The sequence below is a fragment of the Enoplosus armatus genome, chromosome 5, assembly GCF_043641665.1.
Source record: "Enoplosus armatus isolate fEnoArm2 chromosome 5, fEnoArm2.hap1, whole genome shotgun sequence".
Classification (NCBI taxonomy): Eukaryota; Metazoa; Chordata; class Actinopteri; order Centrarchiformes; family Enoplosidae; genus Enoplosus; species Enoplosus armatus.
Window position 1 is genome coordinate 12,888,108 of NC_092184.1, and position 25,803 is coordinate 12,913,910.

At 44.1% G+C, this 25,803-nt stretch overlaps 1 protein-coding gene across 2 annotated transcripts in view; it reads left to right on the forward strand.

The window, feature by feature from the left end:
* The window catches only part of schip1 (schwannomin interacting protein 1), a 197,249-nt gene that overhangs the window by 157,528 nt on the left and 13,918 nt on the right, over positions 1 to 25,803 (forward strand). The window contains exon 9 of one of the 2 annotated variants that reach the window (XM_070905346.1): positions 1,871 to 2,677. In XM_070905346.1, coding sequence (XP_070761447.1) covers positions 1,871 to 2,677 — 807 coding nt within the window. Of the gene's footprint in view, positions 1 to 1,870; positions 2,678 to 15,568; positions 15,863 to 25,803 lie in introns of those variants that run through there. The other variant, XM_070905347.1, reaches the window with a different exon arrangement.

Genomic DNA, 25,803 nt, shown 5'->3' on the forward strand with positions numbered 1-25,803 from the left:
GCTTCTACTTAGCTAGTCTTCCTACTTTGGAGAGGGGAAACCCACCCGGTTCCTGAATCCGGGGTTTTTTTCTTCCTTTTTAATCGCACCTAAAGGGTGACAAAGCCAAGATGACAGGCCGGTTCACACACCGCAGGGACTGGTGACCGCGCCGTGATCCAGCGCGTTTGATGAGCACGTCGGTAAGGTTGTTCTCTCCGCTGTAGCCTGCCGACACACTGATGCATATATTGTAAGATAAAAATGACAAATTCGCATAATCGTGACCGGGGTCATTTTGCTGTAAAATACCGGATCTAAGCGATTTCTGAGTATTAGGCCATAAGTAGGCTGGTAATGTTGTGCGCCCTTAAGTCCTCCCCCTTCAGTTGTAAACCCACAGGGGCTCCGGGAGTGTTTCATGTCAAGAACCCACCGGTTGTTGAAAATGATCTCGAGCAACTGAATATGAGGGTTTTACATGTTATTACTGTCTAGACGGAGGTGAAACAAGCAAAACAGTGATCATACATGCTGGCACCGGTCAATTTCATGAGTGAGTAAAATGATACTGAAATGAAAACACTCCCCTGGAGGTCCAAACACAGCTGTGGCAGTTACCAAAGCTTTTTTTCAATAACATTATTTTAACTATCTCATGTCATCATGTCAAGGCAAAATATGGCTTGTGTGTCCCCATTCATCCCTGCAGCCGCTCAACTTCTATTCTCTTTAGCATTTCATGGAGAAATGCAAGTTCCTCAGCATGAAGTGGCTTATGTCTCTACATCGCATCAGCAATTTGTGTATCTAGTCTCCAAGATGCTGAGTCATATTGCTTAGCCAAACATAGATATTTTCTGCATTGTCCTTTGACGTCAACAGCCAGAGTCTGCACAGGTGTGGTCTAGCAGCCATATCTCAAGAAAGCTTATTATCATTAGAATAATACTGTATGTGTTGCAGTTTCTCCCTCTTTGTGTAAGAGGCAAAGCTACTGTAAGTCCTCATGGTCTGAACCAGTAATAAGCAATCTTCATAATTAATTCCTTTTCCAGAACAACTCATACTGTGGATCACGAATGTGTCGTTAATTTCTCTTTGCCCTGAGAGAAATTTTGCTCCTCCTTGCTTTTCATTAACTTTTAAAACTGGTGTGAGGCACTGTGATAATGCGCTCCTGGGCAGGAAAGACTGATATCTCCGCAAGAGGAGGCTCAGGTCAGGTGGAGAGGTGTGGAGGGTTGTAAACAACGCAGACGTTTTCATTAGCTGTGAACTAATCAGTCAGGCGGCGATTGGGGCTCTGCGGGAGCAACACAGTCAAGGTTAGACAGCAACTCTGGACTCATCTGTCTGTGTCACAGTTTGGCGTGTTGTGTATTGACATGTCAGTGTCACTCACTCTCGCCCCTCATAACACCCTGTTTTGTCCCTGTGGTGCTGTGCAGATGTAGCAGTGGGTGGTGGGATATTATTCTGACACATCCAGCCACACGGCCTTCGCTGTGTGTGTGTCAAGTGTTGCACAAGCCCACACACACATACACATTCACCAGTACAGAAGAATGTATAATCAGTTAGCATAGTTTAGTAAGACTGGGAGGCTTTGGAGCAGTACAGTTGTAGAGCAGAAGGCGAGACAACAAGTCCGAGAGAGACAGTGACTGCAACATTCTGTGCAGAAAGGAAGTTCCTGCGGGACAGGAAGTGCTTTGTGGTTGCCGGTCTCACACCACAACACTGGAGTGGCTAATCTAAGTCTACACACTTCCCTAAATTCTCTTTTAATTTTCCGCTTCTTCTTCCCTCCCTTTTCTTACAGCTCTTGTTCTTTCTACACATGTGTTCCTCAGTCTCACTCTTTTTCTCTGTTCCTTTGTCATTGCAGGATTACCGGGAGGATGGCATGGACCTGGGGAGTGATGTATCCAGTCGCTCCAGCTCAGAGTCCAACTCCAACAAGGTTACGCCTTGCTCCCCTTCTCTTGACCTGGCCACTTTGGAGGACTACAAATCCTCCCCTTCTCTGGACCTGGTCACCTTAGAGGACTATGAGGAGGACGAGGACTACCAAGAGTATAAGAAGAAGGTGATAGAGGAGTGGGAGAGCGAGTATGGAGAGGACTACACCTCTCCACAGCCTCCTGGTCAGGAGGAAGGCGGAGGAGGCGTTGTGGGGGTTGACGGCCTTGGCGAAGGCTACAGGAAGACAGTGAACAGTCGCAGCCTCGCTGAAGAATTCCAGGATGTGAAGACGGTCCCGCCCCTCCCGGCCCCCAGCGGACGCACTGCCACCTCAGCCGCAGCCGTCCCCAACGAACTGAAACAGAACGGCAATCTGATTTTGCCCAGGAGCAACCAGCTCCACTCCCCCGGTACACCACAGGGGGGCACAGGGACTCCCAAGCCCAGCCACCGCAGCTCCAGTCAAGGCAGGGGGAGCCGCAGCACTGGCGGAGGTGGTGGTGGTGGTGGTGGAGGAGGAGGAGGAGGAGGAGGAGGAGGAGGCAGTGGAGGGACTGGGGGACGGATGGGGGGATACAGAGAGGAGGAGGGTGTAGAGGAGGAGCCTCTGCCCACCATGGACTGGGCAGCTCTGGAGAGACACCTGGCTGGGCTGCAGTGCAGAGAGCAGGAGAACCAGAACCTCAACCATAACCAGAACCACAACATGGGCAAGATTAACTACACCTCAGTAAGTGTCTAAGGATTTTACGTGTTGTTTCTGTATGTTCCTGTGGTGTTTTTCTTTTGTTTTTTTTTTAAGATTTTGAGCTTTTCTGCTTATTCGTGTCAAAGGTTATCTCACACATAACGTTTCTTAGTTTTCCCACGCTATGCTGGGCATCTGTAATCCAGCAGTTATCCGTGTCAGATGCACCCTGGAAACATGAGGTTAGGTTAGCTGGAGTAAGGAAGAGGGATTAGTCGACTAATGTAGCGCTAAGCCATGTGGCCCAGCTATTAACCTGACAATCATGGAAGTCCGGGCTAGATAAGTACACTGATTCAGAGAACCTCTGTTCAACAGCGCAAGCAAACTGGAGTCAGAAATGTAGGTATGTCACATTTGTATTAGTTTAGTTTTTGTATTAGCTATCCTAGAAAATAATTGTTATTATTCGATGACTTTGGACAGATAACTTCTACAGCAAAGATTTTTTTTGCCTGTCAATACAGTCTTGTTTCTGTTTAACCTCATTTAAAAAATCTGGATGTCCTTTGTTGTGGCCATGTGGTGTTTCTACCAGAAGAGGTCAGTGTTGCATTGATGTTCTGCAGAGAGCTGCTGCAGGCATTTCATGCCACACCAGCAGCTCCAGCACTAAGGGCTGTTATGATTAATTTACAGTCTCATGACATCACTGTCCCAGCCAGAGTTTTATGGTTTATTGTTAGTCTCTGGGTCCAAAAGGGTGTAGCTTTAAATATGTTTAGGGAGGAGAAGGAGAACACTGTTTACAGCAGCCACAGTTTCAGTGCAGACACTTACCTCTTATGTCACTGAGTAAAACTAAGCAAGGGCAAATGTGTGTTTGAAAATGTAAAAAGGGGGATTGGTGTTCTCTTTTGGTATGTAAGCACCAAGACATTTTTCCTCAGTGCACACAGACAATGGTTGCAGCCGGTGCCATTGTGAGAGTGTGTTGTGTGTCTTTGTTTGTCTGTCCTGGGGGCCCCCTGTGTCTCCCTGAGGCATGTCAGGAATGCAGCGGGAGAAGTGGGGGATGAGAGGAAGGAAGGAGGGAGGAAAGGACAGGAGGATGATGGTATCTTTAGGACCAAGCAGTTCGGGGGCCACGTGGCTCGTGTGTTTGTGTCAATGTTCATTACCTGCTGTCTGTCTTAAACGAGAAGGTCACCTCCTGATTCGCTGTAGTCTGGGGAAAGTCTGCTCTCTCGCCCTCTCTCTCTCTCCATAGGCAGCGGACTGTGATATAATTGACCTGGGTGGAAGAAAATCTCTTGTGGACGCACACTTTCACACACATGCACACGCACCATAAAGTCAATCTGGGACTCTGCTGGTGTCTCAGTACATGAAGGTACTGTAGAGTATGCCTGGTGTGGTAGATAGAGATAGCGTGGTGCTGAAGTGCCACAGCTTCCAACTGTCTCTCCTATTGCACGGGAAAAAAACCTTCAGAAAAACCAGGCCTCATATATTGATGGCGCTGTGTAGATAAGGAATTGGAATTAGCCGCGTAATCCCACTTGAGCAGGGAGCAGAGGAGATATACCAGAGAAGATGGGGGACACAAGCTCATATCCTGGACAATCCCACTCTTAAAATTATTTAAGAGCTGTTGCTACTTCTGTAGAGGAATGCCCATCATATGGATCATAGCAAGACAATCCATTACTGAGCTTCTCATCTCTTAAATCCTATCTCTTAGCTTCCACATGTGGTAAAAGAGGACGATGCTAGTATTGACCCTCTGCTAACCTGCTAACAAGAGCACAAAAGCAGTCAAGTGTTAGTTTAGGAATGGAGACATTCCCTTAAGACATACCCAGTGTCTTTCTTTGTCAGGGGGCATCTGAGTTTCTTAATTCTTAAATTTGCAGGATTTAGCAGACACCCTGGAGGAAACTGGGGCCGGTGCTTTTAAAATGCTGTTAAATATTTAGACATCCACTCAGGCGGGACCCACCAGCGAGATGATGCGTGTGTTCATGTATGGAGGGGTCTGTCTGTCTGGGATGTTGATGGGGTCCAGAGGGACAGAGACATTCATGCTTCAGTGGAGCTTCAAAAGCATCTGTGCTTTCAGAGAGACACAGTGAGGCTCAAAGCCAATAATCTGTAGTGGTCGCTGTAAGTGCCTAGAGACTGGTTTAGCTGGTCTCCATTCAGATGCAGTAGCTATGGTACAATACATACACATGCTTATATATAAGAACTTTCTTAGCTATGAATCAGGTAAAATTAGCTGTAAACCAGACACACAACCAGTCACCAGCATTGAGACCTGTTCCTGCATACTGGTTGTCCCTGTCCACATCTCCATGGCAACAGTCCCTTTTGCATTACCACTTTATATCATGTTTGTTTAATCCACACAAAAACCATGTAAACACAACAAGTTCCAGTGTTACAGGGTGTTATGTGCCAGACTATTTCCTGTGTTGTTTTAAACACACATCTAGTAGAGTTGCACTGATTTCTTGATATGTCTTTGTGCTGTAGGTCTACACTCTGGCGATGACACTGCTCTGTGCCTTCACTTATCCTCTTATGTTGTTTCATTTTTGTATTAATGAACCAGTCATGTTGCTGCAGGTGTGTTTAGACAGGGTGTGGTGTCTGGCTGCTGTAATCTCAGCATCTGCCTGCAGGCTGTGGGAGTGGGGTCATGAGGATTCATGAGGACGAGGGGCGTGCTGACCTGTTTGTAATTTGTTTCTAATGAACTCTGGAGTCGCGTGGCAGAGAGGGGCCCAGAGGGACCTCAAGTACACCAGGGGTAACACTACCCCTAGCCCTCCATTTAGCTCCACACCCCTGAAAGGTAAATAATAATATTATTCTTCCGAGTCGGTCTTGAGTTGAAAAAGGCAGAGATGGGGTCAGGCTACATGTGTGGCTATCCGTACTCAGAAATTTACCCGTGTGTTGTCTAAGGTGCATACTGGAAAAGTATTAAATCCCTGCCTACAGGCTATTTCTTTTATAATCTCAGAGTGCACACACCCAGACTTACTCACACAATTTAAAAAACACCCCATGGGCAAACTGTGGTTAGAAAGGTAGGGACTGCGCTGAGACCTGCAGCTCCACTCCTACTGTAAAAGTGTAGAGAAGGGCTCTCTCTCTCTCTCTTTGACACATACACACATACATCTGCTGAACTGCTCCTAATCATGCAACATCTTGCTGCCCACGTGAGTTCATAGTTTCATATCAAGCACATTTTTAACCAAAAACCTGTGTAAAAATCTGGATGCTTGGACTTTGGAAAGGTCTAATGAAAAGACTGCATCAAGTTGCATTATGGGACGTGTAGGATCCTGGAGCTTGACTCACACTAGGGCATAAACGTAAGGATATGCCAGCCTATGTCGCATCGACCATCTTTTTTTGAGTGTCCCAACTTTATGTAAATGCAACACATAATTATGCAATGAATGTAATTACAAATGGCATATAACAAAGTTACCACGTCATTTATGTTACATGTGAGATTCATCTTTAATCCATCTGCCTTATAAAAAGTTGGACAACTTCTAAATGTATAATCTCTGTGCTGTTATGGCAGATGTGATGATTTACCTTTGTCTGTTTCCTGCTGCAACCAGGAAGTAACCGGTCAATGAACATCTACTTAATGGGAAAGTTCTGCTCAAGCACACCGTATCATATAAACAGGAAAAAGGCCAAGAGCCAAACCGAATTGTAGAAGTGTGTAGCGCTCTGCCCCAGAAAAGCACTCAAGGGCTGTAGAAAATAAAAGGAGGAGAAAGAAGCAGAGAGAGGTTAGAGAAAAGAGCAATGGCAGAGAGAGGTTTCTCTGTGTCTCTCTCCCCACTCTGTGCTCTGTGATTATGTACAAGTTCAGCAGTTGAAATTGTGCTCGGCACCCTCCACTAACAACCTAACTACTACCTTCACCCAGTACTCAGACTGTGCTACGCAGATAGAGAGAGGGCGAGGGAAGGAGAGGGAGGAAATTGTAGGGTTTGAGAAGTGAGTGCAGTTGTAGTGGATATAAATAGACACAAACAATGTGTGTGTAAAGTAGTCGTACTACTTTTATTAGAGTTTGGTCCTGCCTGTGGAAGTCTGAATTTAGAGAGTAGCAGAACTTTTGCGGTAGAGAGTGATAGGTGGGATCAAAAAGAATCTGTGGAGGAGGAGGGAGATGAGAGAAGTTATTGAGAGAGTTATTGTTTGAGGGAGCCAAAAGGGGTGGAAAGTTGGAGGAGTAGATAGGCGACGTATGTATTTGTAGGAAGTGGGAGGGGGCTTCAGAGATGGGGGGGCAGGGCTTTTTTCAGGTGTGGAGAGCGCCCTCTGAGGCTCTGGTGTCTGGTTCAGCCCCCTAGGCTTAACCACTGTTCCTCCTGTCTGCGAGTGCATGTCTGTGCCGGTACCAGCTCAAACACGCCCGGCCCTCTGCACACACACATACACACACTCTCCTCACACACACTGACTGCACCGCCTCTGCTTTAGAGTCGAGCAGTTTTCTGTTAGTCCACACACACACACATGCACACACTCACCTCACTAAATCAAAGGATATCTTTTTCTTCTCATGGTACCCTGACAGTCTGCCAGTGTTGGTAGATGTTTTTTTCCCCCTTTTCTCTTTTTATCAGTGGAGTATTTTTCATCTCAGCTTAACCTTGGATTCCTCACAGCAAGTCGGGCACTTAACTCAGGTAAAGCAGAATTTGACCTCTTGTACAATTTGCAGAAGTGTGCTTTCTGTGCGGTGTGTCAGACCCCTTTCAACAAACACATGTGATGTGGCAGTAGTCAAACAGAGACAAAGCTTCAGAAAGTTTGGTCTCTGAACTTTCTGAAGTTAGATAAAACCTCCAAATGTAATTATAGCCCCAGGCACTACATTCCTCTGCTGTGACATGTTGTCTTTTGAGTTTGTATGTAACAGAAAAGTTAAATATGTGGAGAATGGAACATAAAGTAGAGCCAGCTGTACATCCGTCCATGCATCTCAATTTCCTCAGAACTATGGTCTGTGTGACCCTTTAACAAAGAGCAGGTTCATGCTGGCAGGACTCTGACCATATGTGGGCTGCTACTTGGTAGCCCTCTTATTTTCTTTTTCCTTTCTGGCAAAGAAAGAGTATCGTGAAATATTCAGTGCACGTGTATTTGAATCTTGTTTTAAATAAGCAAAACCTTGCACTATCCACCTGTTTTGAATGTTGAATGAACCTTGAGGTGCAGAGAAAGTTTGTGACACACCAAGCCAAGCTCAAAGAACTAGCCGCAACAAAACCCAACTGATCCAACCAAATCTTTGTGTTGCCTCTGGATACCTCATGTCATCTCAAGCACATTTTAACAGAAGCTTTGGCTTTGCACTGGCCCCATCAGCCTATGGTCTTGTGAAAGATGAAAAGAGAAGGCAGAAGCAAAACATTAGAACAAACTACCTTAAATGGGTAAAATCAGATTCAGTTAGCTCTCTCACCACTGGCGATTCAGCACGCGCCATCAGCTGTCGGCTTGGTGTGTTAGGTAGCAAAGATATATAGTATCTAGTATGTATCACAGAGGAGCCCAGCATTGACCACATGGCCTTCAACTGTGGTTGAAAAGTGAAGTCAGTTTGACAAGTCAGGTGGTCTTCAATACCATGTTTTGTCCTGAGGGGTTTCTGCACACACACTGCACACACACTGCACTTGAACTTTTGCTCTTTAGATTGACCAGCTGCCTAGTGGGTCTTGTCAAAACACTCTTCTCTTAAACTCTATATACAAACCGTAACCAGGGAAACACAAACACCCAACAGAATACCACGGGTTATTAAGTTCAAGACAGGAGTGGTACTGTCTAAACTGCTCTTATCTGGAGTCAAGGTACAGTTTAATCAGCTGCTCTGATAATCTCTCCTCGTCTGCGCAGGTAAACAAACACAAAACATGCAAACCTGTTTATATTGATGAGTAATAATGAGGCTATAGGTGTAGACTGACGAAAACAGACAAGCTTCCTGTTTGTTCACTTGAGGTGGAAGGTTACTGAGGATTTCACCTACGCTGGTGTGATTAATGGTCCAGAGTCATGTACCCAAAGGAAAGCCAGTTGCATTGTGGGTGAATCAGATAGAGATGCTGCTATGATCAGAGATAAAATGACAATGTTTTAGGTGGCAAGGCGTAGCCTACAGCTACACATTCCACCACTGTTTGTGTGGTTGATCATCTTGATTGATACACAAAGAGTCCCAAACACACACCCTTCCTCTGATTCATTCTACCATGATTCACCGAGGTCTGAGAGTCAAACCCCTCTTCAGCATGTGTAATATCCTACCAGCTTAGGCTCATACCAAGTCTCAAACGCATTTTACTACACAGTGGTAAATCTCTACCTTCCTCTTCTTTTCTTTTCTTCTTCCTTTCTTCCAGACATCCCCTGTCGTTCACTACCGTTCCCACTCCTGTTCCCTGCTAATTGTCCTCTTCCTCCAGCTGTCAGGAAGCATTATAGCCTAATGTTCTCACACAGCCAAAATACAGCAGGAGACCATCCACTCCTGCCCCCCACTCCGCCAGGCTCCCCCTCTCCACCCTATGAAAACTATCAAAGAGGGGGCGCAGGCTGTGAGTGGCAGAGCGTGCTGTGGAGGAAATGGGGATTTATGTAGCAGTGAGGAGACGGCCTCTAATGTTATAACTTTGTGTCAGTCCTCATACTGCACAATCACTACAGAGCCGAATACACACACACACACACACAAACACACACTCGCACACAGGCCGGCTTTATAAGTAAGAGCGGGGCCGAAGGAGATAAAAAAAAAAAAACAAGGTTTATTGCAAGAAGGCAACAACAAAAAGAGAGTGAGAGCTGGAAATTGAGAAAGTGGGTTTATGTTTTCCAAGCAGTGAAGGATTTAAACTCCTATCCATCACCTCTCCTGTCTCTTGTCGGTGGAATAAATGGTTGAGTCAGACACACACACAGTGGCCTGTGTTTGGGCTGAGTGTGTGTGTGTGTGTGTGTGTGTGTGTTTTTGTGTGCTTGCGTGGACATGTGTGCTCATTTGGGTGGAGCTGAAACATGAAACACTGGTCTTCTCTGCTCCTAATTATAGAGTGTGTGTGTGTGTGTGTGTGTGTGTGTGTGTGTGTGTGTTTGGGTGTGTGTGTATGTATGAGAGCTAGAGACGTGGGTTGTGAACTTGGTCTGTTTATATCGAGCTAAAAATACAAGACGTGTTTAAATCAAGTCTACACACCCACACAGACCCCAATAAAACAAGGGTATTTTTTGCTTCCAGGTTTCTGACGCTGTTATCTAAGCTGTTAGCCTGTTCATGTGACTGTGTGTGTGTGTGTGTGTGTGTGTGTGAGACACAGAGAGAAAGAGAGAGACTTTGTGCCAGGTCATGCAGAGAGCTTCATCTGTTGCTGTAGAGAACAGAGCACAGAGCACTTTTATCTCCTCACGTACCCAAAACACAAGAATAATCACTCCGTCAGAAAGTAGGGCTGCAGCTAATGATTATTTTCTTGATCGGTTAATTGCTTCGTCTGTAAAATGTCTGAAAATAGTGAAAAATGTTTCAATTTCTTGAAGCCTGAGATCTTCATGTTGCTTGTTTTGTCCCAACAGTCAAAAACCCCGAAATATTCAATCAACTATCACGTAAGACCAACAGGCAGCAAATCATCACATTTGAGAGGGTGGAACTCTGCAATGTTTGACATTAGCAATGTTTTTGCTTGTAAAATGACATAAACAAGATAAGTTCATTTCCTTTATTTATAAGGACAACCCACATTAATCAACATTTCTGTAAATGTGATTTTAAACCACAATCGTTTGGCAAGATGTTTTGAAACCAACAAGGTGATGGTTGACATTTACATACAGAAGACAACAAGACGTCATAAAGACAACAACACGTCATAGAGACAACGCCATGTAGAGCAACAACATGCAACAACAGCAAAACATTAGTACAACAAAAATATCCGTGATTCAGTATATGCAGCCATGTGAGCAACATGAAGCAACAAACACAGTCAAGCAATACTGACTATACATGCAGAGACAATCATAATGTTGAGTTAGTAAAATGATAATGTCATGCACCCAACACATCAGCCATAGAGCACAGAGTTGTTAGACACAACTATAGAAGATCATAATGCGTTGTTAATAAAGTACTAGTAAATATACCATACATACCAGAGCCATGCTGATTATTGTTCTGGCAATTGACTAAATTATTAACATATGGCTGCAGTTTTTTTTTTAAATCATCAATTGGTCTGCCAGTTATTTTCTTCATTAATCAATCGTTTTGGTCCATAAAATGTCCACAATCACAATATTTTGTTTTGTCCAGGTCAAAGCCCAAAGATATTCAGTTTACAATGACATATAGAGAGCTGGAATCAGAGAATGAAAAATGAATAATAATTGATTAGTGGACTAATTTCTGAACTGTCAAGTAATTGTTTCAGCTTTAGACTAAAGTCAGTTCTTTCCACATGTTTGTGATTTCATAAGCATAAAAAAAAATCTAGTCTCAGCTGCTTATTATTCACTGTGACTCACAACTCCTGCTTCTTAATGGACTTTGTCACTGCACAAGTGTAATTGGTGGTCAGTTAGACATTTACTCGGTTGGTATACAAATTTGTTGACGCATTTAAAAATGTGAAACAAATATTACTACAGTCTGGTGGTCACAGCATGCTCAGTCTTTCCACCACCAACTGCAGACAGTCCTCATTAGAGCAACCTCTGGTGGCTGATCATAAGACTGAGCACACACACACACACATACACACATACACATACACCCACATGCACTCCCTGGCCTTCCACATCAGTTCCTCCCTGTCAGAGCGAGCTCATTACCGCCAGAATCTGGCCCTCACACTGAGCCAACCTGCTTTGCTATGCAGTGTTTTTACACTGGCACAAAATGTCAGCTCGCTAAAAGCATCTGTGCCCCCCTCTTCCTGCTGAGAAGGAGAGAGAGAGGCAGAGGAGGAGAAAGAGAAAGAGAGGGAAGGAGGAGGAAGATGGAGAAAAGTGGCGAAAATGTAGCTACACTGAAAGGCCAGAGAGAGAGGAAGGAGGGGTGGATGGCAAGGAGGCTAAAAAAGAGAGAGAGGGCAAGCTGTTTGTCAGAGAAAGGGAGGAGGCGTCGCAGCACGACTGAGAATCCTGTTTTTTCCATGAGCTGTCACGGGGCACTATTCACCACCTACAGTATCATTTCCAGCTCCCACTATTAGAGTACAGTAGAGTGAACCACCATGTCATTCGCTCTGTTATCAGCGACTTATGATTAGGTGTTTGTTATTTCTGTTTGCATCTAAGAATGTGCCCACATAGCACAGAGTTAAATACACAGAGCCCCACATGAGTGGTGTCTTGATGTGCGGGGATGAGACGAGCTGCTCCAGCGCTCAGTGTACACTACAACACACCCTCACAGCGAGAGTGACACACATAAGAGCAGTTTCTCCCGCTCTGTGCAGGCATAAATTACATACTGCTGTTAAAGTTGGGCATTAGAATCAGCATACAGCTATATTTTAGCAGACAGGAACTATTTGCAGAATCATAGATTTACACTACCCAGACGGACATCTCATAATGTGGCCAGAGTGTGGGAGGCAAAACTGCAGCCTGCCTGCGTGCCTGCCTGTTGTCTCCTCCTGTCTCCAGTTAAAAATCTTTGTTCTGAATGTTCTTTGTGCTGATTTAGGCCACTTACATAACCTCAGTTGTTGGAGTTTGTTTGCTGTGTCTGTTTTTTGGAGCTTATTATTTTGCTATATAAGGTGGAGCTACACACTATACAGTGTGGGTAGTGTCAGATATTTTCTTTTCTCATGTGGATAAGGAGGTGCTGTCTCGGTCTCCACCTGTGCTATGACTCAGATTGTAACCTTGACAACCATGTGAAGGTCAGCGGGGGGGGTATCTTCAGAGTGACTGCTGCCATGGTGATAGAGGAGAGAAAGGGGGTTGCTGTGGCTTCTTGTATCAAAGCATGGCTCACAGATGTTGGACATCAAAGTTTTTTTCTCCTGTGTATGTGTGCACTTGCCCTAGTGCACCAGAAAGAGTAATCAGTACTATGCATTTGTATTCAAAAGGGAGAAGCATCAGGCTTTAAGGCATCTGAAGCTGCAAAGATCTTAAAGCTGGAGCCAGTAAATGACATCACTGACTCACTGCTACCGGGAATTGGATTTCATTTTGATGTCGTTCACTCTTTAAGCCTATAGACCCACTAAAGGCTGGGGTATGCGTAAAACAAACTACTTTACACAAAGTGTCATCTGACACGTCTAAAGGGAAAATGTGTTTTTACCTGCTCCCAAAGGCCCCACTCGAAAGTGGAGTGAAAAGCCTGCCATTATAGAGAGTGGCGAGATGCGATGAATCACACAAATGGACATAACTGCACACACTTATGGAAAATCTCTCCTCAAAGGCTTTCATGGTTTCTACGGACGGAAAGTAAATTTGGTACAGCAGTTGTGGGGTGAATGAAAAAGGAGAGCTTGCGAGAGAGCGAAGTTCAAACCCTGCTGACTTTCTCGCCTCTGGACACCGGACCAATCGCTGCGTGTAGTCGGCGCGCTTGTCAGGTTGTCGGGTTTCAGGCGCTGCTGGATGATCCGACAAGCACTTCATTTGAAGCAAACACCTTAAGATAAACTCAGCTTGAGTCTGTACTTGCTGCCAAATTCAAGAGTCTCCATATTAAGGTATTGTTCTTGGGATCAGCAGGGTGATTGTGCGGCGTACTCCAACAAAAATGTCCACTACAAGTCATCAGTTATTATCCAGCGATTGTCGAGCGCAACAGGGCAGAAAGTAGACACCAAAGCAACAACCCATATTTTACTAAATCAATTGATCAAGTTCTATTGGCTAATGTATTAGCAAACACCTAACTTAACATATCCAGCAGAAACACAGCAACATAAACACTGCATTGGATGATATATATATCACCTGCCACTTTTTAATCTCTCTGCCATTTCTCGCTTGGCTTTACTGTTTTCCCCCTACTTACTGTATGCCTATAAACTCAGCATAAGCTTATGAGTGCTTTTACGAGGCCCAGTTGGTAGCTTCTACCGCAAGAAAAACAGGTTTATCACAGTTCAATGTCATACACAGATAATTATATCCAAGGTTAGTGTGACACGATGGGCACTGTTCCAGTCTGCCCCAGCTGGGCAGCGCACACAAGGCCAAACCAGAGCCAGTGATGTGCAGCAGACTTGTGCCAGGAGATCAGAGCAGGGAGCTCATCGATCCACTTCCAGGTCATTAAACCCACGAGTGGTCTTACCGGAGGGGGGGCACCGTCACCCAACAGAGATCAATATCGGATAGAGAGATCTGGCCCGGGAGGAGGGATGAGATAACAGGAGGTGTGTGTAGCTTCCTACCAGCTGCCAAAAAAAGACAAAAATGAAAGCTGAAACAGATGTATGATTTAATTGCATCAGGATGCCACATTCTGGTGCAAAGCTGTTCCTCTGCTTTAATGGGAGAGTTGACAGTGGATGAACATAAACGCAGCACTTACAGTTCTGGATAAAACCAAACCAACTATAAAGTAACTGTAACTGGATTTGTGTTGAAATTACTAGTTGATTAACCAATTAGTCAAATAATAAGTGATAAGTGATTTAAGTATATATAAAAAATTTAAAAAATAGATTCCAACTTCTTAAATGTGATGGTTTGCTGATTTTCTGTGTTTTGTTTTATTTTATTGTAAATGTTATATTAATATAATACTTCAGGCTGCTTACAGGTCAAAACAAGAATCTATGGGTAATTGAGATAGACAGTTTCGACTGTTTTCTGACATTTTATAGACTTTATATTTTTTCCCCTGTTAAAGGTTTTTTGGGAGTTTTACTTTTAACCAATAGTCTAAGGATAGAGGGTGTCATATGTTCTTTGAGGAAAATGTGTGATTTGTAATTTTTATATAAATATAATTGACTTGACTAAATGTTTAATCAGTAAATTGCTAAATAATCTGATGCCCCAATGCAAAAATGTCGGGAAGCAGGACACATGTTTACATCTCAGTCAGATCAAAAACTATGGCAAAGCAGAAAACAAAGAGCTGGATTTATAACAGTAATGGATAGAGGTCAGGATAGAGGAACGGATGAAGAGATGGAGAAGGGAGAGATTATCTGAGTAGGTTGGCCTGCATGTGGATTACAGACCGGCCATCTGCCTCTGTGGGATTATAATCCTACAAAGAGACAAACAGAGAATGAGGGGAAGATGTAAATGTCATGCAATGCCCACACACTACGTATACTTTTACACAGTGAGGCAAAGATGACTTGATACTTTAAATTCAATGTTGGTTAAAATCAGTAACTTTCTGATCAAATGATAAATGGAAGATTACAAATCTGACCGGATGTTCAATGCCAGTTTTTGGTACTTGGCATTTTCGGATACTTTTTTATGTGCTAAAGTTTTGCAGCATCTTTGTTGAGTATTCATGCAACACAGACAGGGATTCAGATAAAGGTTAAAGAAGAAAGTCACTGCTCTGTCCTTCTCTCTGTCTCTCTGTCTCTTTGTCTGGCATGACTCCATATGAAACAGCAGAATGACATTCCGACCCTGACCCACACCAACCTCACCCTTCCTCCCTTTTCCACCATCCCCTCTCCCCACTGGCCAACTCTGCATACACTCGGCCCAGCAGCTCCTCCCCCTTTTCAGTCCGAACCAGACAGAGAAAGGCGACCGGGAGTGTATTCTGCTTTTCACTGCTCCCCTCCCTCCCTCTTTTTCTCTCTCTCTCACACCCCTCCTCCAGTCTCTCACTCCCCTCCCTCTTTCGGCTTTGGGGAAGCAGCGATCAAACCCTGCCCTTCTCTCTTAACAGACAGACAGACCAGAAAACAATCAAAAAATAGACATAGACAGAGGCAGAGGGTGAAGACTGAACTGCAAGGAGAGAGAAGCGGGAGAATTTTGATTCTTTTAGTTTGGATCGAGGGCTGGGTGAGATCCCTCCTCTCCTCTCCGCTGGAATACCACTGCAGGGCTGGGAATCTTATCCCAGTCCCGCGCCTGTTCCCCCAGCTCAGCCCGCTCCGCTCTAGGATGCTGTGAAGGATGGTCCACCAGGAAAACTGTTCTTACCAGGTAGTTCTCAGAGCTACATGACACTTTGCATTCATTTAATTTAACATTCATGCCGAATTTGTTGTTGTTACTTGTGCGTATATCTTGTTTTAGTGCTGTTTAGGACATTGTTGCACATGTGTAGGACACATGTGCCATTGCGTAGACTCAGACCTGTGTAGGAATATTTCTCTGTCTTTTGTGGTTACGTGATTGTGTTGTGAATCTGATGGCTGGCTGGTTGCTAAGAGAGCACTTGACTCAAGGGAATAATGTCCTACCTCCCCTCCACCTCCTCCTCCTCATCCAGCCTCATCAATCCATGTCAAGGAGGCATGAGGTATGCATGTAACTGCAAGTTTAAAGTGTCACGACTGAACTGCCAATGTATTCTGTGCTGTGAGTTTCATGTAGCGGATGCCTGTAATTCGGTGTATGGTGCAGACAACATAGTGATGAAGAGAATTTAAATGTGAATGGTTGCTTGGTGGCTTGTGTATATGTCTGCATGTATGTTTATGAGTGTGTTATTCTGGTGGGACATGTGACCCACTTTATCTAATGAGGAATTGGGAGGAATGAAGCAGTCGTGATTAAAGGAAAGCAAGTACATCATAGCTGTGCATCTGCTTTTCTATAACCAGCTCTGTAAGGGAAGAAAGTCTGCAATGCAGAGGAGATGGAGTGTGGGAACAAGCAGAGAGGTAGATGAAAGGCAAAAGAGATGAGCTGAATATGCCAGAGGAGGCATTGAGGGGGAAAAGATGGAGCTTCTTTGATGGGGAGAAGCAAGTGTAGAAGCAGGGAGAGATGCACGAAAAGCTTCCTTCTCAGGAAGTGATGAGAAGGAAACGTGAGGGTCCCAGAAAGATGAATGGGCCTTGAGAGAGTACTTTAAGTGTTTTATCAACAAGCAACATGAAACTTTAGAGTCCAAATTCTGTCCCCCAACATGTCCTTTGGGTTTAAATGGAGTGACATTTTTGGTGTATGCTTTGGAAAAATATGATTGATGTAGTATGTACTGCTGCTTTTCGTGTAGTAGTACGGTTTCAGCTTAATTGATGGGCTTCAAGTTGGGTGCTAACAATTGTCTGTGGCATTATCAACATTTCTAAAAGCTGATCTCTTGTCAGTTCCGTGCACATCCTCCAATCCAATGCTTGAGATTAGGTTTGGGAATTAATAAACTGCCCGCAGGTCTCTGGTTTAGGATTTCTGCTGTTAGAAAACCTCAAAAAGACTCAAATCATCCCAAAAAAACAAACATTTCTATTAATCTTGGTGCGAGTTCTACATTTGTTTGTTCGTTTGTATTTACAGGTCAGGAGGATGGATTTGTGCTTGTGTGTGTGTGTGTGTGTGTGTGTGTGTGTGTGTGTGTGAGGGACCAGTTGTGTAACGGGATAAGGATTTCCTGCCATGTTTCGTGGTAGATAAAAGCTAGATGGAGCGACAGAGGGATGGAAGGAAAGAGCAGCAGATAACAGGAGAAAAGTGACGCCAAAGGGCTCGTGGAGACAGCACATGAAAGGCAGAGATGAAACAGTAACAGGAGAAGTATTGACAACACAGGCTGAGCAAATCGAAGAGAGAGATGGGTAGAAAGAGAGGAATGAGGCAACTGAGATGATACGTGATAGGAAGAATGCAAAAAAAGAATTGACATCAGTTAATGAAAATTTAGGGAGACGTTGAAAAAAGTTTATTGGCGGAGGGCGAGAAAGTGAAGGAAGTTGAGATGGCGTCAATGCAAGGGATGCACTGGAAAAGAGAGATGGAGTGAATAAGAGAAAGAATGAAAGGGGTAAGCAGAGCAGAGGGATCAGGCTCTGATAACAGCGACTCTCTAGAGTCCCCTCAATTAGACTGGTAACCTGGCAACCAGCAGGCAGACAGCGCCCCTCACACACATACAACACACACACACCGAGGGATGGGAAGAAGCAAAGAGCGATGGGAGCGGAGGAGGAGAGGAAAGGGGTGAGTGGTTTGATGAGGGAATAAAATGGACCAGGAGTAAATATATTAAGTGGAAAAAGATGGAGGTAGGCAGGGTGTTGTCCCTGGATTTCTGTTTGTCTCCTGGGACAGTCCATGTCTCGAGGCGATCTCTGTTTTGGTTGTCAGTGCCGTTGTTTTCCTCCACTTCAATTGAGGTGTGGTCCTTGTCTTTCTGTCTTTGAGTGTTGGTGGTTCAAGGCAAAGAGGAGAGAAGGACAGAGGAGGGAAAGGAAAAGAAAGACGGACATTATATGTCCTTGAGGCCAGCTCCCACTTAATGTCAGAGACCATTAGCCAATTAAGTCACAGGCTGACCCTGGGAGAACCAATGAAGCGACCGTTTGACCCATAGTCAAACATAACCCATCTATCGATTTAAGCTGTCAATTTTGCAAATAAACCATGAGGCCAAAAAGAGCAAAATAATATGAATCGTTAGATCACAAGAATAACCAATCGTCTACTGCGGCCGTCTCCTTCATATAGGTGCTGCTCTTCATTTTATTAAGTGCTTAAGTGAGCTAAAAGCGCGCTGTTCCACAGCATGTTTACTAGAGGCCGACGTCTCAATATGTCATCCTGTTTTCAGATTCTCATGTAAATCTATAAATCTTGCAGCGCCGTGTTGCTGAGTGCTGCAGCAGCAGGTTGAAGGTTGATGGTGAGATTTATCAGCTTGGCCACAGTGTGTCATCCCGGGCCGTAGGAATACTGTCAGCTTGCCAAGGCCCCCAGGAACTCTGATTGAACGCTGAATCCTGTCACACGCAGTATTTGTGCGTCTGCGTGTGAGGATTTATGTGTATTTATGCTATGCATATGTGTCTGCAAGATCATGCAGTTATTCATGCTTGACTGGAGAGGGGCGAAGGAGAGCTCCGGTGTTGGTGTAACAGTATATGAGGTGTGGCCTGATGAATTATGAATGAGGACTAGCAGTACAGTAGATACCACTGATGGATCATGCGAGAACGACAGAGTTGATCAATAAGGGCAGTAAACCAGATTTAAGGAATTGCTGACATAATAGATTCATCTTGTTTGCCTGGAAGTAGTTAAAGCACGCAACTCCCCCACAAATAAAACTACAAAATCACTGAAACTACGGATTAAACAAACAAAATTCACCACAGTGATGGCATATTTATATTCTCTTTTCTCAGCCCTTTCCTGTCTCTAGACACTATGCTGAGCTAAGCTAAGCTAAACATGTCCCACCTCTGAAGTTAACGCACAGACTCATCTCATTCTTGTATAAAGCAAATATGTACTTTTCCCAAAATATTGATCTATTCCTTTAGCTGGTTACACTGTAATTAATCAAGACACACTCATCAGAACAGTGAAAGCACAAGAAAGGATATATCATGAACTAATAATCTTATTACAATAAATGTGAGAACTTAGGTATAAACTATAGGTCATATTGTTCAGCCCTATTAACCCAAATAGAGAGGAACATTGAATCAGAAAATAAAAGCATTTCTTGTCCAAGTTCCACACAGATAAAGCTAGATAAAGTATAGTGTAGAAGTTTCTCTATTAATTGTCATTTTTAAGATGTAGGACTGTGTGTAATGTGATTTTGACTTCGATTTGGGACCTCTATATCTCACCTTTGCTGTGCAGCAAGCCTCTTTTTCCTTCAACACAAGAGAATACTTTGTCCTAATTTGCCAAAACTTCAGCTCCCTCAAACACTGGCCTCTGTGTGAGTTAGTGGACTTCCCAATGGGCCGCCCCGTGCTCCTTTTCGCAGCCCAATTTGTTTGGAACATAGAGCATCGCCATGGAGAAATTCTCACCACGTTGCTATGGTAGCAGCCCCCGTTCTTTTCCTCCTCTTTCCAAAATAAGATCAGATCAGAGTCTGTGGCATTCCTTTTAATGTGTCAGCGAATGTGATCTGGTGTTATAATATCACACAAGCATACACATCGACATTAAGGAGCCCGTTTGCAGATACAGAAACCTTTAAACAAACATGGAGTGAGGCTGATTCAAAAAAAGAGCGAGTGCATCACGAGTGTAGGTTAGTTCGTATCAGACATATGCATGCTCACACACATATACACACACACACACACACACACACAGTGCCACTGGCCTTGGATCCCAGGCTTACAGGAGGTGCCAGGAACCCTCTCTCCCACAGTTACCCTCTGTTCACTTGGAACAATAAGCCATTCTGTTTGTGTGTGTGTGTGTGTGTGTGTGTGTGTGTGTGTGTGTCTGTCTGTCTCTCTCTCTCTCTCTCTCTCTCTCTCTCTCTCTCTCTCTCTCTCTCTCTCTCTCTCTCTTGTTTGCTCGCTCTCTCGGTCAAGCATCAGAGGATTTAACCTGTGTGTATGTCTCAAACATGCAGCTGAAAGTATCCCCCGTCTTTGCCCTTGAACTGTGTGAACCCTTGAATTGAGGCAATGCTCGTGTGCACATTTGCATGTGTTCATGTGTATTTGTAGATTCATTCCCGTTCATAGGTAGCCCAGGTAGCCCCTCCCTCTCGACCGCCTATCCCGTTTGAATCAGCAATGACTTCACCTTCACTATGAAGTCAGCCTCAGTAATGAAGCAGAGAACCAGCGGGGCAGACTCTGCCCCACCCTTCAGCCCCAAACAGGCCGCTCTCGCTCACAACTAACACCAGTTTTATTGTCCTGTGTGTGTGTGTGTGTGTGTGTGTGTGTGTTATCTGCACTGTCCCCAGCAGCAACAGTCCAGTGTGGGTGGATTCAGGAGACAGCCAGACAATTCGCTGTGCTCTACCCATAATCCTTAGGGATCAACACTGAATCAAACCCGCTTCCTATTTTTTCATTTAACCCCTGTGTGTATGTGTGTGAGTGTGTGTGTGTGTGTGTGTGTGTGTGTGTGTGTGTATGTGTGTGTGTGTGTGTGTGTGTGTGTGTGTGTGTGTGCCTTTGATGTTATCATGCAAATGCATTATTCCCCAACTGTCTCCGTCTCTGATTCTTTTCTCCCATGTTATTCTCGTCTCCGCTCTCTCTCTCTCAGCAGAGTAACAGATGAATGTGACTCATGTTCATCAGTATCAGCTGGCGTTCTCTTCCCTCTCGTCTTCCTCCTCTCATGTCTCCTATATACCCCTTTGTCCTTGGCGGGCTATTTTATTTCTTATCTGATATCCCCGTCTTCCTGTTAGATCTCTGACTATTTACTATGATTCATCCCCTGAATCAGTCTGCAGATGGAGGTTTGATGCTTCAGAGGAAGAAAGAAACAGTACAGAGCATTTGACAAGCTTTCGTTGCGCTAAAGTCGGGGTTAAAGTTTTGAGATTTTACCAACACTTATAAGAGTGCTATTGTTTCAGTTTAGTGTTATTTATTTATATTTTTAATTTATATATTTACATTAACTTGACAGATACATTTTTCATTCCAACCCTGCAGCAAGCCATACGTGTGTGTGCATTGTGTGCACAAATGTAGCCTTTAACTGGGGATAATCAGGGATAAATCTGCAATGCTAGTTGTTTGACATTTCTCAATAGTTTCAGTACCAATACCAAAACAACACTTTGTGAATACCTTACTTTTAGGATTAAGGTTTGAAAAATAATTATTACTTGCAATCCTACACAGTAAAAATGTATGCGATCCCCTGTTTTGATGCATATGAATTATTTCCACTTGAACATGGTAATGGTTTTCCTTGTCATGCCTGCCAGCTTTCTGTGTAACCAATTGATGGTTTGTGTGTTTGTGTGAAGTCATGTTCCCCTGCAATGTGATTCTGCAGCCGTATGTGGACATAGTCTGTGCACCTATGACAAATATATGAGTCATGGGTCGATAGCGTGTCGCTAAGATGAGATCATTACACACCGTGGAGAGCTCAGATTGAAAATATAAGTCACTGATACAAGGCACAAGCAATCTCTGTGTACGTGAGTGAGTGGGTGACTTTGTGCGTTTGTGTTTGTGTGCCAGACTAATGGTTCATTGTACTCTGTCAGGGTTTATTTAGCTGGCCGGGGCTGTGGGGCTGTTGGCTTTGGAGTCCAGACGGGGCATTATTTTTACCTTAGCAGGAAGGGAGCGCACTGCCTCCTCTGTTACATAAACACACACACTTTCGCATTCATTCCAACCTCAAAAATGTAGGTTAATCTACATTTTAAGTTAATCTCTTTCACAAACATACACAGAATTGTAAGCATTTCAAGATAAGAGGGTTATGAAGCTTAAAAGGAAAAATTTCAGAAAGGAGCCCTGTGTGTAACAGAGGGAGAATAAATTTAGACAGTGAGAGATGGTGTCCAGGAGAGGCTCCAGACACACCAGGAGTCATTTAAACACACACACATGGGCACACACAACACAAGCAGATTGCCATAAACACACACACACACACACATACTGTGGCTATCCCCTGGCTGAGGTGTCTCTTTCCAAACTGGTTGCAAGCAGCTGCTGCCCTCACGTCAGGGCGTGAAAATGGCAAAAGTGTAAGTTTCTCCCTCTCCCTCTCTTCTGCTCTCCCTGGCTGTGAGAGGCCGCCCTGACCAGAGGGTGGAAGGTAGGGAGGGTCTAAAGGGGCCTTACCTCTGACCATTGTGCTTTCACAGTCCTGTGGGAGAGGCAGAGCGACAGAGGAAACCTACAGGAAAGAGTGGAGAAGTCAGAAAGTGCAGGGAAGTGAAAGAGAAACAGTGTCACAACATGTAAGACAAAGACAAGGAGAAGCCACCAGTAGAGGAGTAGTTGTTGTTTTTTTATGTCAGACCATGGCAGGAGTGAGTTGGCTGGGAATATGATGTGTACTGACTGGACGCAACCTCAGGAGTTGGTCTGGACTAACCTACTGACTGGGGAGTAGAGTGGAAAAGACAGGAGGGAAGGATGAGGGAGGCCCTGGATAATATGGATGGATGTGGTGGAGTGGATGAAGTCATCAGGCAAACATCCAGCCTCTACCTCAGTGATGACTACAAAGAGGTAAAGGACCATGTCATGTTTGCATGTGTCTTATTCCATGCTTATAAGTCGATTTTTCATCATTAATTAACTGAAACTAATGCTTGCTGAGGGCCACTGGAAAAATCTGTGCAGCCAGTAGAGGTGGAATATTTTAGGTGATACATGTGGTTATGTTTATTTTGATGGTTTGCTCTCCTCAGTGACTGCCAAGTATGTGAACACACACATAGGCAGAGACTTTTGCCTTGTTTTGTCAAAGGAATTCCACATTTTAGGGAATAAACGTATTCTCTTTCTTGCCGAGAGTTGGATGAGAAGATTGATGCCACTACCATGTTTGTCCCTTCAATATGAAGCCAACAGCTGGTTAGCGTAGCTTAGCACAAAGACTCAAAGCCGGGGAAAACAGCTAGTTAAGTTCGAGAGTTAACAAAATTCATCTACCTGCACCTAATTAATACGTTATATCTTGTTTGTCCAATCCATACCAAAGTGTAAAAGTGACAACAAGCCTTCAGGAAGTGACTGCTCCCAGCCAAGGAATAGTCCAGCGCATCACCCGCCTTAAAAACTTAACGTGTAATTATTACACTTTGGTTTTTGTACAGATTTAACAAACAAAATATAACATGTTAATAATGAGCTTTAAAAGCTTTGGGCAGAGTCAGGCTAGCTGTTTCCCCCTGTTCCCAGTCTTTATGCTAAGCTAAGCTAACCGGCTGCTGGCTCCAGCTACACACTAAACTGAGAGACATCGATCTTCTCATTTAACTCTCGGCAAGAGAGCGACCAAGCGTATTTCTCTAAATAGGATTTTGTGTGTTGTGTGCAGCAATGTGGTACAGCCCAAAGACTGAGGCTGATGTAATGCTTGAAGTTTTGGTATTAAAGCGCTTAGATATGTGGGGCAAAGCTATGACATAATGGTGTGAGTAACCAGGCCTTTATCCTTAAATCTGCTTCATTCTTTGGGAGAAAAAGCAGATTCCTCCACTGAGTCTTTTCCCACAAATCCATAGTGTGGCCTTCTTGCTGAGAGAAAGCTCAAATGTCACTTGGAGACCTATTGTCCTGTCTAAACCCACTTCATGCTCCCCATCTCCCTCCATTTGTTATTCTCCTCTTTTCTTTTCTTTCCTTTATCCCACCATAACCCTCCCCCACTTCTTTTACCACACACACACACACACACACACACACTCATGTATAGCCTAGCCTCCTACCACTTGATGAGTTGTTCTCTTCCAATCTGAGTGACAGGAGCAGCCTTGCACTGACCTGAGGCTGAACTGTATGAGGGGTCAGAGGCCAGGTCTCTTATCTGGGATGGAATGCAGCTCTGCCTAGATAGACAGGTCTCAGATAGCACCAAAAGAGAAGACGACCTTAGACACACACACACATACACACATATATATTTTTAGCCTCTACAGACAGGATTTAAGACTTCAAACATGTATACTACTTTCTTGCGGAGAGTTAGATGAGAAGACTGATACCACGCTCATGTTTGTACGGTAAATATGAAGCTACAGCCAGCAGCCGGCTAGCTTAGCTTCACATATAGACTGGAGGCAGGGGAAAGTGAGGTTGTCAGGCAGTTTGCTAATGTCACCTCCAGAAGTCACTGCACCCAGCCAAGAAATATTTCTCCACATAACCCCCCAGGAAAGCACAAATAGTTGTTTTTGCACTTTGTTTTTTTACAGATTAAAATAACATCTGTTCATTGCTGAGCTTTAGAGGTGCTGGTAGGCGGATTTTGTTGATCGGACCATTGGACAAAGTCAGCTGTCTCCCCCTGTTTCCAGTCTTTATGCTAAGCTAAGCTCACCTGCTGTTGGCTGTTGCTACATATTTAGCACACAAACATGAGAGTGGTATCAATGTTCTCATCTTACTCTCAGCAAGAAAACAAATGTGTATTTCCCAAAATGTGTAAAAAAAAAAGTGTAATATACATTGACTTTAGACTATATTTATATTTGATATATACAAGTAGATGCAGTCGTAGTCAAATCTACACCTACAAGAACATATGTGTTAACTGTGAAGCTATGCAGCATAGTCAAAACACACACACACAGAAGACACAGTGACCTTGTATCTGTTTGTAGAGCTGTGAGCTCAGCGGCAGCTCACTGTCAGGTCTGGAAAACATATTATACTGAAGCTTTCCCAATTTTTCCAAACACATATGTCAACACTGTTGCTTCACTTAAATATACATGACCTGGTATTTGCGTATGTATGTGTGTGTGTGTGAACAGTGGGTTCTTGTCTGCAACCAGAAAGTGAGGTATCAGCCGGTGAAAAGCCACCATTGTGCCAAAAAAGGGAGAGCACTTATTGAGGAATGGAGGGAAAGAGAAAAAAGAAGAAAGAACTGTTAATAAATGAAGAGGTGACACATTTTAAAGGACCTGTCCTTTTGGCATTTAGACACAGTAGGGAGGCCAAAGAGGGGGATCAGAGTAAAGCAAAAGACATAAATCTGAGATACACACACACATCCACATTTAGACACATCTCAGATCTTAACCACTAAACAATTTCTGGCCAAACAAGAGCCAGCAATTTTGGGGGGAGGGAGAAGTAGGATGCTCTTTGTTAACACAGATGATTAAATTCATCTCCCTCCTCTAATACAGATTTTCAGGGAAGATTTGAGGGCTCAAAACAAGCAGCCTGTCGTCCAAAGCCAGGGCTAAATCACCCTCTAGGTCTGCGCATAAATGGTTGTAGTGCAGAGTGGAGGAGAAAATGTCTTTGTCAATGACGTTTTTTCAGCAGAGGAAATTGCTTGGCGAATTTGAGGAAAAACACAATTAGCCCAATTGTGTTCCTCCCAATCTAATTTGGAGAGTGACGACTTATGGGGCTCAAGGCCAGGAAATGAGGGAGGTGGTTAGGACTGTCACTCTCTCTCTTTCTCTTCTCACTTTCCCACATGCATCTTAAAATGTTACTGTAATGGATTCGGCAATTTTTCCATGTCATCATCATGTCGAAACA